Source organism: Trachemys scripta, chromosome 3 (assembly GCF_013100865.1).
Source record: "Trachemys scripta elegans isolate TJP31775 chromosome 3, CAS_Tse_1.0, whole genome shotgun sequence".
Taxonomy (NCBI): Eukaryota; Metazoa; Chordata; order Testudines; family Emydidae; genus Trachemys; species Trachemys scripta.
The window spans coordinates 54,523,596-54,537,641 of record NC_048300.1 but is presented as its reverse complement, the minus strand read 5'-3'; the positions used below and the strand labels follow the sequence as shown (position 1 = coordinate 54,537,641).

General features: G+C 42.5%; 1 protein-coding gene across 1 annotated transcript in view; it reads left to right on the top strand.

The window, feature by feature from the left end:
• Window positions 1-5,928: 5,928 nt before the first annotated feature.
• The window catches only part of PLB1 (phospholipase B1), a 67,758-nt gene continuing 59,640 nt past the window's right edge, over window positions 5,929-14,046 (top strand). The window contains exons 1-5 of the mRNA XM_034764773.1: window positions 5,929-6,032; window positions 7,585-7,636; window positions 8,957-9,037; window positions 10,608-10,673; window positions 11,746-11,846. Of these exons, the coding sequence (XP_034620664.1) occupies window positions 7,622-7,636; window positions 8,957-9,037; window positions 10,608-10,673; window positions 11,746-11,846 (263 nt within the window). The 5' untranslated portion in view covers window positions 5,929-6,032; window positions 7,585-7,621. The remainder of the gene's footprint in view (window positions 6,033-7,584; window positions 7,637-8,956; window positions 9,038-10,607; window positions 10,674-11,745; window positions 11,847-14,046) is intronic.

The window sequence follows — 14,046 nt, the reverse complement described above, 5'->3', positions numbered from 1 at the left end:
GGGGGCAGCGAGAAGCGGCGTGGGTGAGGGATGTGCTGGCCGTGGCTTCCCGCCGCCCCCATTGGCCCAGGACGGCGAACCGTGGTGAGTGGGGGCCGCGATCGGCCGAATCTGCCGCATCAGCAGGTAAATAAACTGGCCCGGCCCACCAGGGTGCTTACCCTGGCGAGCCGCATGCCAAACGTTGCCGACCCCTGATCTAGACCATCCCTGACAGGTGTTTGCCTAACCTGCTCTTAAAAACCTCCATTAATGGAGATTCCACAACCTCTCTAGGTAATTTGTTCCAGTGCTTAACTACCTTGACAGTTAGGAAGTTCTTCCTAATGTCCAACCTAAACCGCCCTTGCTGCAACTTAAGCCCATTGCTTCTTGTCCTGTCCTCAGAGGTTAAAAAGAACATTTTTTCTCCTTCTTCCTTGTAACAACCTTTTATATACTTGAAAACTTATGTCCCCCAACCCCCAGTCATCTCTTTTCCAGACTAAACAAACCAATTTTTTTTTCAGTCTTTCCTCATGTTTTTTAGACCTTTAATCATTTTTGTTGTTCTCCTCTGGACTTCTCCAATTTGTCCCATCTTTCCTGAAATGTGGCACCCAGAACTGGACACAGTATTCCAGTTGAGACCTTATCAGCATGGAGTAGAGCAGAAGAATTACTTCTTGTGTGCTTGTTCTGAGTAACAACTGTTATGAACTTGTAAAAAGCAACAGAGGGTCCTGTGGCACCTTTAAAACTAACAGAAGTATTGGGAGCATAAGCTTTTGTGGGTAAGAACCTCACTTCTTCAGATGCAAGTAATGGAAATTTCCAGAGGCAGGTATAAATCAGTATGCCTCTGGAAATTTCCATTACTTGCATCTGAAGAAGTGAGGTTCTTACCCACAAAAGCTTATGCTCCCAATACTTCTGTTAGTTTTAAAGGTGCCACAGGACCCTCTGTTGCTTTTTACAAGTTCATAACAGTTGTTACTCAGAACAAGCACACAAGAAGTAATTCTTCTGCTCTACTCCATGCTGATAAGGTCTCAACTGGAATACTGTGTCCAGTTCTGGGTGCCACATTTCAGGAAAGATGGGACAAATTGGAGAAGTCCAGAGGAGAACAACAAAAATGATTAAAGGTCTAAAAAACATGAGGAAAGACTGAAAAAAAAATTGGTTTGTTTAGTCTGGAAAAGAGATGACTGGGGGTTGGGGGACATAAGTTTTCAAGTATATAAAAGGTTGTTACAAGGAAGAAGGAGAAAAAATGTTCTTTTTAACCTCTGAGGACAGGACAAGAAGCAATGGGCTTAAGTTGCAGCAAGGGCGGTTTAGGTTGGACATTAGGAAGAACTTCCTAACTGTCAAGGTAGTTAAGCACTGGAACAAATTACCTAGAGAGGTTGTGGAATCTCCATTAATGGAGGTTTTTAAGAGCAGGTTAGGCAAACACCTGTCAGGGATGGTCTAGATCAGGGGTCGGCAACGTTTGGCATGCGGCTCGCCAGGGTAAGCACCCTGGTGGGCCGGGCCAGTTTATTTACCTGCTGATGCGGCAGATTCGGCCGATCGCGGCCCCCACTCACCACGGTTCGCCGTCCTGGGCCAATGGGGGCGGCGGGAAGCCACGGCCAGCACATCCCTCACCCACGCCGCTTCTCGCTGCCCCCATTGGCCCAGGACGGCGAACCGCGGTGAGTGGGGACCGTGATCGGCCGAACCTGCCGCGTCAGCAGGTAAATAAACTGGCCCGGCCCACCAGGGTGCTTACCCTGGCGAGCCGCGTGCCAAACATTGCCGACCCCTGCTCTAGATAATACTTAGTCCTACCTTGAGTGCAGGGGACTGGACTAGAAGACCTCTCGAGGTTCCTTCCAGTCCTATGATTCTATTCATAGGTTAGCCTTTTCTTTATACAGCTGGTGTCTTTGATATTCAGAGACGGCGAATAGGTAATCAGCAGACAGTGCTTCTCTCCTCAGAGTGTACTATCCAAAGGTTGGGTCTGGAGGTGGGAATTTGCATTTGCTTCCCTTGAGTATTTCCTAGGAAACCCACTCAACTTTGTTTGCCCCAAAAGTTCCTTGTTGTCTGGCATGTAGTTTTGACACTCATAACTAAGTCTGCGTGTCTGTCACGGAGATCATGGAAGTCACGGGAGGGGGCTCAGGGCTGGGGCAGGGGATTGCGGTGCAGGGTGGTGCTTACCTCAGGGGTGGGGCTCCCTGAAAGTGGCTGGAATGTCACTGCAGCTCCTAGCTGGAGGGGCTAGGGGCTCGGCGCGGTGCCACCCACAGGCACCACCCCCACATCTCCCATTGGCTGTGGTTCCCAGACAATGGGAGCTGTGGAGCTGGAGTTCATGGCAGGGGCAGCGCGTGGAGCCTCCTTAGCCTTCTGTCCCACTAGGATCTGCAGGGATACATGCAGATGGGTAGGGAGCCTGCCAGCCCCACCAACTCTCTCCCCCCCCAGCACGAGCAGGATTCCCAGGTCACGCACCACTGCCTGGCTCCCTCCCAGCACCAGCAGTGGTCCTGGGCCGCGTGCCACCGCCTGCCCCACCCCACCAGCAGGAGTCCCGGGCCGCATGCTGCCAGTGTATTTATTCCTATTATCTTAAATGAACTTAGAGCTGTTTTGGAAAGTTTAAAAAATTTTCAACAAAAAGGGACAAATTGTCCCTGAAAATGTTCCCATTTTTGACAAGCTCTAAATTAACTTCCTTTAAAAGGCAATCATATCTAATGTGGGTTACACCTCTGCGTCATCCCATCAAGAATAGACAGGCTAGGTATGATTCAGTGGTGTGGAACTGAAATACCCTCAGTCCTTTTAAGAACAAATAATGTATCTGGAGTGTAGCTTGGCTCATTAACCCTCCTTCTAATTGCTTTCATTATGATCAGACAGAGTGGATGGCTTTATTTGGAAGGTCTATTCACTCTCTCCCTTTCCCTTGGTATCAGGCAGGCAATGGGGCAGGGTCCCAACCAAACGATGTTCTCGATGTTCTGACACAGTACCGAGGTCTCTCCTGGAGGTGAGTGCCCTAAAATTCTGGCCCATCTAAATGTTTGTTTTTGTCCTTGGAGAAACTGTCATGGTCTCTGAACTCTGGGCCCTATGGCTGCTGAGATACATTTCTCGTCTGGCATAAGAATCTCACTTGGCTACTACTAAAAACACTGGAGAGAGCCTGTTGTGACAGGCTGACAATGTCCTCCTGAAATACCCTAGCCAGTTAGCAGGTTTTGATCTTACTAGGAAATAGTTAAGTGGGTTTTCCTGACTCAGGTCAGGTCATAGTCACCTGCCTCTGAATATAAAGGAAGTGCTCTCCTGAGAGGATCTAAGGTGTGAGCTGAGCACTCCAGCCTGGGGAGGAGCCTTGAGCTAAACGTAGTTCTTATTCATTTGTGGTGATAAAGCCAAATCCAAAGAGGGGAGTGAGTTTGGCTTCACTCTCTGTGTGGACTTTGTTTTAGAGCAGGCTGGGAGTGGCACCTGTTCACATCTGTGTTCTTGATACGGAATAAGATTTTCATTCATTTGAACAAACTTCAGCCCTCATTCCAAAGCTCCAGCCTTGCATATGCACACCTCCCATCCAAAGTCAATGGGAATTCTACCCGCAAATGGACTGCAGAATTGGGTCCTCATTGCTTCTCTCACTCCACACAAGGTCAATATTTCTCCTGACCCTTTCCCCACTCTAGCTACATTATACAATGCAGCCACCAGTTACAATCAGTACAGGCCTAGGCTTGTACATCTGGCACTGATATTTACTACACAGTTCAAAAGCACCATATTGAGAATAACGGTATTCTCTATTTTTTTGTAACTATGAAAACTTTTGTGATTTAACTGTAATCGCAGCATGTTTTCCCCATCATTTCTCACTTGTGCATTTGTAATTAGAAATATCAACCGTGTGGTGTATTAAAATGCCCTCATTCCAGATTAAAGGAACACTGTTAAAGTAATATAGGCCCAACTTTTTAGGCTTTATTTTTTAAGGGAGAATTTCAAAAGAAATCTTCATAAAAATCTAATAAACACTTTTTAATAATGTAACATTCCACATTATTAGAAGCAAAATTACAGGAGAATTATTAGTGCAGGAGAAAGTGTAAATGTATATAAAGAGAAACTTTATATACATTTCTCTGACCAGTCTAGTTTCTTTCTTCAAACTGAGTGAAATGGAAAAATATATATATACAGTGATCACCCTTTAATCCAGTAACCTCAGATTTATGAACACCTTGTGAATGGAGGTTGTTTGTAACTCTGAACAAAATGTTATGGTGATTCTTTCAAAAGTTTACAACTGAACATTGACTTAATACAGCTTTGAAACTTTACTACACAGAAGAAAAATGCTGCTTTTAGCCATCTTAATTTAAATGAACAAGCACAGAAACAGTTTCCTTTTTTTTTTTTTTAAGTAGCTTACATTTAACATGGTACGGCACTGTATTTGCCTTTTTTTTTGGTGGGGGAGAAGTCTCTGCTGCTGCCTGATTGCATACTTCCAGTTCCAAATAAGGTGTGTGGTTGACTGGTCAGTTCATAAGTATGGTATTTGTAACTCTGAGGTTCTCCTGTCTTTACAATGTTACTTATTTACTAACATTACCAGTATACAGGCATAGTATGAATACTATAGTCATGATAATAACTCACAAAGGATAATTGTATATATTTTAAAGGGAAACACTATAGCAGAAATGGTGGCAACTACATTCAATGTTTAAAATTCTCTAATTTCTTTCACTGAAAAGTTTTTGACATTCTGTTTAAATGACACCTTTGATTTTCTTGTGGTGAACGTGCAATGTGAGGTATGCACAGAGTCCGTCTTTAACAAATTTTATAAACAGTAAGGACGTGCAGCCTGTAATTTGCTTCGTATGTGTATGTATGCACAGAAACACCATTAGGGGAAACTCTATTACTTATTCTAATACCTTAGAAAGTAAATACTGTTGACTAAAATTTTTGAAATATTTTGTTTATTTCCATATAACAGTGTTGGAGGAGATGAAAACATAACCACAGTCACGACACTAGCAAGTAAGTGCCTGTTTTCCTAACCTTGGCATATTTTTGAGCTGTTTAATAATTTAAAGAACAGACATGAAGAAAGGTTTACAATTTTGCAGCACGGCACACTCAATCACTTTACATTCACTATCTAATGGTGAATAAACTTTGCTTAACAGCCACCACAGTAATTTGCTGTGCATGACATAACAGTATGTTTTGTAATTCCCTGGGAATTCAATATTATTATCGGTATATTATTCTGTCTGAGGTACTTTGGGAATGGCTGAATCAAATTGTTTTAGTCCTTAGAATACAGAGACTACTTACATAACTTTTCTCCTTTGCCCATTAAAAAAAAATCTTAAATGGAGCCAAGCTGCAAGATTTGAATTTCATATGCCTGAATGTTCAAGGGTGATTGGATTTGGAAGGTTTTCAGCTCACTATAAAAGATAAGATCCATTTACAAAATTCAGATCCAGATTAGCACTTTAGTTTTTAACAACTCCAAAGATCTGGGAAGTTTGAACAGAGGGTTTGATCCAAACATATCTCTAAATTTACTGTATGTAAGAGTTTGTAACTTGATTAATATTACATAGTCTTGTATTACTCAGCAAACTGATCAAAATGACATTGCCGGGTATACTGCCCATGTTGTGCAACAAGTTGAAATAGACATCTGCATTCATTAAACTGAGTAATCTGGAGGTGAAACAATAATTGAGTGGTGAGATTTTTTCACCCACAGTATATTAACAGTTACCTTCAAGTTATTAACTGAGATCTGCTAAAGTCCTTCTGGGGCAAGTTCTGGTTTTAGACTCCAGCTCATTACCTGCTGAATTAAGTTACATTTCATGGATCTCTTCTTTTCCAGATATTCTTCGTGAGTTTAATCCTTCCCTTCGAGGGTACTCCATTGACAAAGGGAACCAGGACTCATCTAATGCCTTCCTGAATCAGGCTGTGGCAGGAGATCGCTCAGAGTAAGTGAGGACAGATAAAAGTGCCAAACCTGGAACGTTCTTACAGGTCTGTGAACACTCCAAATGTCAGTGGTTTAGACATAAAATGGAATTTAGACACCCCTAATGTGTGATTTTGAAAACTTGGCCAATAAAATGTGCAGAACCCAAACTCGTCCTCTGTACTTCATCTCTAGCCTGACAGCTAAGAAATTTGCTAAGGGCCAGTGTGGCTTTCCTAGTCGTAGTAAAGGAAATCTTAGCAGTAACAATATAATATTTTGCCCTTCTATAGTACTTTCATCCAAGGAGCTCAAAGTGCTTTACAAACATTGACTAATGAAGCCTCATAGCCCTATAGTGAAATAAATTGTTATTCCCACTTGACAGAGGAATGTGTGGGAGGAGGGGCGGAAGAAATCCTGGTCCCATTGAAATCAGTGGGAGCTTTGCCATGACTTCACTGGGAACAAGATTTCATCCAGGAATGCTAAGGGACAGAGAGGGTATTGAGCAGCCGAAAGTCAGGCCATGGCAGAGTTTGGAATAGAACCCAGTTAGACTACGTTCAGTCTTCAATGAAATTCATGTCAACCCTTTCTCTTCTTATTGTAAAGGTTCTTTGTTTATATTAATACATCCAAAGGGCTAGTAGTTCCTTTTTTCTGCCCTTTTTCCTGGATTTGGGAATTTATATATGTGTCAGTGTGTACTGCGCAGGTTGATGCCATATAACTTCTTAGAACAGTTAATCTCACACAGAGAGAGAACTCCCAGTAAGTGAGAGATCTCTATGGCTGCTATCACTCAAAGAGATTATCCTGGTCGGCTGTATCCTTCCAGTTGTCTGTAGGTTGAAACAAAATAAAATCGAAGTATAAAGAGGGGATTTTTTTTTAAAAAAAGGTGTAATTACAAGAAATGAAAGACTGTTTCTGAATGCAATTCACTGGGAGGCCATTTTTTAAATTCCCTTAAACCTGCACAGCTCGCAGTGACTTTTCATCCCATTGGAAAGGGCTGGATTTCTCTGTCTCTCTCACAGCTCATTGTCACTTTTCTAACAGCACTGGTCATCGGCAGAGATGATGGAAGGCAATCTCACAGTGGCACTTCCAGCCACCAATAGTCCAGGGAGGGTATGACTGAACTCTAGTCTTAAACTAACACACTCTGCTATTTGAGATCCTTTAGCATGGGTAACCTTTTGCCTGACCAGGAACCATCCTCTTAAAGCTAAAACCTTCAAATACGCTGAATTACAATAGGCCAGTCTCACCCCAAATGTATTTCCCTCTTCAATCGGGGATGCTGCACTATGTTGCCCTCACACAGCACCCACAGTGCCAGATGCCTGATGGATGCTAAATGTTTCTTCACTGTTTCTCCAACTCCAGATGTGGCTTATTTCTGTAACTATATTTAGTCCAATAAAAGCTGCAGCTGGAGTCTTCAGTTCAATACCACGTTGTTTGAACGGGTTGTCATGGCCTCTGCTCATTCATCTGCTTTTCTCAATGCCCTGTTCATCATGAAATGTTCATCAGTCGTCTTCTTCTTTTTTAATATTTAGGAATGTCCCTTCGCAGGCGAGGAGACTGGTGGACCTGATGAAAAATGATACTGTGAGTCTTGGCTGGCATGAATATCTTTAAGTAGGATGCAGCTGTCTTGGGTCATTAGTCTCTAACAGTACAGCAGATCAACAGTAGATGTCAGGCAGAAATCTATGGGTAAGGCAGTGATAAAATGGATAGAATGCAACATCCCTCCGTGCAGTGTATGTTTCGGCATACCATCAAGTAGGGCTTTTTGTCTTCATTACATAAAGGGTTTTTTTACAGTGAGATAACTAATGCATGCTAGTTACCTTGCTGTAAAATCCAAGTGGAGACACATTTTTACCATTAAGAAGCTAGGCAACTTGGTCTACGCAATACCCCAGCTGGTGGTTGACTTTGTAGAGCTTAATTCACAATACAACTACAGCACCTTGCCTCCCTAGCTAACATGTTAGTTATCCTGTGGTTTTAAAAAAAAAAAGCCCAACTTCTTTGCAGTGAAGACTTTAGTCTGAGTTCCCACAGCAGTTGCCTCCAGCCATCACCTTTCTTGGAGTGTTGTCCTGTTGTTCCCTCCCTCCAAACCAGGGCCTTACATTGCAGACCTTTTCAATTAACTAACTGTGATCACCTCATCAGATCTGAACTGCAGTTGTGTCCCCTGAGAGAATGACAGGATTAGCCAGTGACCAGCCAGTTATCACAAAGTTTGTTTTATTCAGAACAAAAACATTTCAGAGAAAGCATATCTTAAAAACAATAAACAGCTTATACACATGCCTAACTTACTAAGTGGTCACCCATCTTCCACATGGAGACCTGGAAGATCTAAAAATACTTCAGGTCTTCTGCAGGGCCTGTGTCTGTGGTCACAGTCTTATGTCAGTTCTTGATAGTGTCTGACTCTCCTCAGGTCAGGGCTGTCATTCTGTACAGATTCAAGCCCTTTGTGTGTTTTGAACCAGGTCATACCAGTGGTGTCTCTTCCTCAGGGTAAACTTAACTGACTTTTTATCTGTATTATTTCTAATGGAGATTTGCATTAATTACCCTCCATTGCTTTTAGTTCCTGCAGGAGATGTACTTATCCATTTAGCCAGGAATACAATCACTAACAAGCTCATAAAGATACATAAAATAAAATTAAGCAGTAGTCTTTAAATATTCCATGATTCCATCGCATCACATCTGTCACCACAGTGCTCAAAGCCTCTCAGCCATGACCAGAACTCCATTGTGCTAGATGCTGTACAGACACACAGAAGGACATAGTCCATGCCCAAAAGATAAACTTAATTCTCTTTTAACTTGTTGCAGGGCAATTTTTTTCTTATCTTATCTTATCTTCTTTATTTTATTTTTTTATTTTTTTCCTGAATACAGAGAATAAATTTCCAGGAAGACTGGAAGCTCATAACACTCTTTATAGGAGGAAATGACCTGTGTGGATTCTGCAACGATCCAGTAAGTCACTAGAGATCTTAGATCTGTCTTTTATGTGAACTTGCAATGTCATTGTTACTTGGTACATTTTGGAGAGTGGAATAGTGGAGCTCAGCTAGGTAGACTTAATGGACCAAAACTGGCTAGGCCACACATGGACAGTTCTCAGCATTCCTCTGAGACTTGACAGTCATTCCACCTGAGATTGAGATAAAGTAATGTAATACCATTAATAACTGCTATTGATTATTTGATTGTAGCTACTTTATTTTGCTACAAACTAAGATAACTTTCTGTTGATCACATTAGGTTTTTCCATATGTAGATAAGATAATAAACTGTCAAGGATTTTCCCCATTTCATCTTACCAGTGTGCTGTATCTTTTTCCCTCTCGCATGCTACCAGCATCCAACATGATATGTTTACCACCAGATACCTGGACATGAGAGGGGTTCTATCCACAGTTCATGGCAAACTCCTGATTAATGTCCAACCTCCTCTATGCACCTCTCACACAGTTGGTGGGACCTTGTTGTTTTCCCTATACACTAAGAGCACAATGTGTGCTTTCCATTCTAGATGACTGATTTCAGATAAAGGAAAATAACAAAGAAAGACTGTAAAGTCTCTATGAAAGAAAGTCAGCAAACACAATGATTTAGTAACATTCTGCGTCTGAACTGAAACACAAGATGGTAGATATCTGTGTAGGAGGGTGGGAGGCTCCTCTTACATTCAGAGATCAGCATGATGTCTCCTTTATGTTACAAACCAGAATGTGGCTTGTTGAGCAGAGAAGCAGGAAATACATAAGGGAAATGAGTGTGTTGTTTGGGTTTATAGAATGGACTAAGGGGGTGTCATTAAGAACAATGGGATGAAATTGAGCCAAGTAGAATTAAGGATGAATATCATGGAAGGGGGGAACACTTTTTACAATAAGGTCTTATTAGACTATTCCATAATTTCATAAGAGAAGTGGTAAACGCCGAATTACTTGATACAATTAACAGAGCTACTCAAGAATATTGTAGGGAAAAATCTTGCCCTGGCAAAGGGAAACGGACAAGATGACCTAATAGATTTTTTTCTCACACTAATTTCTCTGTTTGTTTGGTACACTTTTCTGCATGGGATGTACTTGCAACTGAGATTTCATGGAACTCAAGGACTAAATGGGAGGCAAGTTGCTAATACCCCACACACCTGACTTAGAAAATACTTTGCTATTTTACATTATATGAGAAGAATGTTTCTTCAGACTGATCTCCATTGATGAAAATCTTAGTGACGGGACAGGTGTGCTTCTGATACTAGCTGATAGTGAGCGTGGAGGAAGTTGTGACATCTCATCAGCAAGCCCAGTGGAATTGGCTCTATGAATGGCCTCTGATGGTTGCCAAATCCTTCTTTCCTATGATGATACCTAAGGAAGGGACTGGGGAACCAGAGATGCTCCAGAGCTACTTGTTGTGCCAATGTACCCTGAACCAAGAGTCCAGTCACTGTAGCCTAAGAGTCAGCTAGTAGCTTCTGTATCTGCTTGAGGAAACGATGCCCAGAACTACATTCAACCCTTTGTTTCAACAGGTGCATTTTTCTCCTGATAACTTCACCAACAATATAAAAATAGCTTTGGACATACTTCATAGAGAGGTAAAAAGCAATCTTTACTACTAACCTAGGGAGAGGGGTCAGATGGGAAAGACAAATTTCTTGAGCTTCAGTGGTTGGTTCTAGAGTTATTAATTTGTAACCATACTTAGTTTCTCATTCTAGTATGGGCAGCATTGCTGCACGGGTATATGTTTCATATAGTAATCTCTAATCCAGGGGTTCTCAAACTTCATTACACCGTGACCCCCTTCTGACAACAAAAATTATGACACGACCCCAGGAGGGGGGACTGAAGTGTGAGCCCGGCCAAGCTGTAACTTGAGCCCCGCTGCCCAGGGCTGAAGCCGAAGCCCGAGCCGTGCCACTAAGGGCTGAAGCCCTTGCGCTTCGGCCCCAAGCAATGGGGCTCAGTCTTCAGCCCGGGGCCCCAGCAAGTCTAACACCAGTCCTGGCAATCCCATTAAAATGGGGTCACGACCCACAGTTTGAGAACCGTTGCTCTGATCTGTAGAAAGAATTTAAGGAAGTATTTTACAGAAAGAATGGTGATTGCGTGGACTGGAATTCCACCTGATGTGTTAGGAGTCAGGTAGTGTAAATATATTGACAAATATATGGTATTTCATGACAGTCATGTAACTATGCCTAACCGTAACATATCTGCCCACTCACTATACAGCACAGCCCCTCTTATTTTTATTAACGGACATATTCTGATATCCTTTTTCTAGTTGAAGCTAATGGGACTACTCATGGAATACAGGGCTCCCCAGCATGAGTGAGGGTATCAGACTCTTGTCTCAAGAGAGCAGCAGTTTTGGGATCTGGCCTTGTTAGAATCATGAGTCTCGGTGGCTGCAGCTCTGTATGTAAGGTAGAACAAACCCAATTTAGGATTTCCTGTTGAGATTATGCACTCAGCCAGAACACTGTGAACCTCTAATGGAGATAGTAAAGGTTGTTTGGATCAGCAGATTAAGATACATGTTACATTAGCAAAAAAATAATCTGATCAGTCCCTGGCCTGCTTAGCTGTGCTCAGAAGAGCAGGGATGGCACTACACTACTGTTCTCTGTTTGCTTGCTTTGACTTTGTTTATAATCTTGGCAGGTTCCTCGGGCATTTGTGAATCTGGTGACAGTACTTCATATAGCAACCCTCCGGGATTTGTACCAGGAGAAGAAAGTTAGCTGCCCAAGGCTAATCATGAGGTTTGAAAGATTTATGTTCCAGCTCTCACCCTTATTCAGGAAAAGCTGTAAGATCTTCAGTGGAAACCTTCCCCTTGAAGGAAAAGGATTACAATATTTCAGATAACTAAGTACTATTGTTCCTGTGTGTGTATATATAAAATACATACACAATATAGATTATAATTTCAAAGCAGTGTTTAAAAATACCTGTCTCTCTCTTTCACTGTCTCCAGCTTGTGACTACTGGTGATGGAACTGCCATTTTAATTATACAACAGCAAATTAGACTTCCAACTATAAAATTGATTAAGAGCTAGCACACACAGCTCAGCAGTACATTGTTTGACAAAGGCAGCTAATTTTCAAAATTATTAAAATGAGGGTTTTAAAAAGCTGATTAAATTAATCCAGTTTTATTTAAATTATAGAATTTACCTTTCAAAGGCTTTAAAAGTCTCCTGCTTTCACATATGTTCCAGTGGTGAGCGACATTCTTTGAGCCCTAACCTACTTTAGCTGTCTCTCACCAACTGGTGGTTGTTAGCTGGATTGTTAATTAGTCTTTCAATTAGATTTCTGGGATGTTTAGTTAACCATTATGTTGCTTCTAGCACTGGAGAGTAGGAAATCTTTCTCTCCCTGTATGCATATAATGAGTAACCAGGAGATGTGGGGAAAGAAAGGAGGTTCCTTCTCTGTAGTGTAGTTAGTAGCCGTTTCCATTAGTGGCCAGGCCAGGACTTAGGGAGGCCTTATGTGTTGACAAGCTGTGACAGCCTGGAAACTGGAGAACCACCAGATCTGTCTGTGCTCAGCACCCTCAATAGCAATCTCTCTTCTGTTCATTACAGCTGAGTCCATGAGGACATCACTCTGACAGGATAAGGTGGTGGGAAAGATTGGAAGGGCCCTGTTGTTGACTGAGTGGAGTTTCACAGAAGGAATATTATGACACAGCCTTTTGCTGTGATTTAGTGGCTCTCTGACTGTCAATGACAAAGCAGCTATTAGAGACTGAGTGCTGTTGGCTTAGAATATCTTCTATATTTTGCTGCAGTTTCCCTTTAACAAAGTACAAGCTTATCACAAGATCCTAATCACCAGGACAAGGCCAGGATGAGAGCCTGCGAGATTAGAGCTGAGTTTCTCTGATCCTTTAGAAATATATCTGTTACTTTCCCATCCTACCCAAACGTCCTGCTGTAGTACATTTGTGGCTCTATGGCAACAAGGGGATTTATAGGAGGGGGAAACTGGAGCAAGTCTATAGAAATTTTGCTCTTAATTATATCTGTGCGATCCCTCTGAAGTGAATGGGGCTGCGCAGATGTGCCTGAGAACAGAATTTGGCTCGCAGTGGCATATCTGGCCCAGTAACGATCTTCTCACCTTACATCAGTGGTTCCCAAACTGGGATTCGTTCTGTTAGGGGGGGGGGGGGGGGGGGGGGGGGGGAGGAAATTCCCTAATGGCAGACAGAGCTGTCCATAGGGACCCTGGGCAGTACGGGGCCAGCAGCCCAGAGCCTTGGGGACTTCCAAGACCTAAGCAGAGCAAAGCAAGCATATCTATCACACTGAGAAGATTTAAACGTCAAGACTCCTTTTACAAAATAGAAAGGGAGGTAGATATTTTTTGCTGTTTTTAAAATTAAATGGGCTGCTAGTGTTGTTTTTAAATTATTATGAAGAACAAGTTTAAGCTTTGTTGTAACGTGCGTTGTTTGCCTGGACTGCTCAAGACCTGAATGCTGGTGTAGGAGGAACTCTGTGAGTTGGCTTCTTAAATACCTTCATGCTGTTTCACATCTGATACTCCTTGATGAAACATAAGAGCCAGAGGCGCCAGTATGGGGTGGGGGGGGCAATGAGGGTCACGTGCCGGCCCCCTGCTGGTGCACCCCCCTGCGGGTCCTGCCCCTTCTTTTCTGGCAGCTCCCACGCCCCCCCCTTTTCCGGCAGTGCCCCCTCAGGCCACAGGGTGTGCGGGGGCTTTGCCCCTGCACCCCTTTTTTCTACTGGTGCCTCTGATAGGAGCCTTGTCTTACAACAGGCTTAATCAAAAATGATACAAGCTACAAAAGTGACATCTTGGAAGAATGGTGCCGTTTTCATAAAGTAATAAAAATACTGTAATAAATAATAATTAATAAATAGTGTGTAAGAAGCATGTCATAAAAACAAATTTTATATTTCCAAGATCATGGCTTTTATAATTT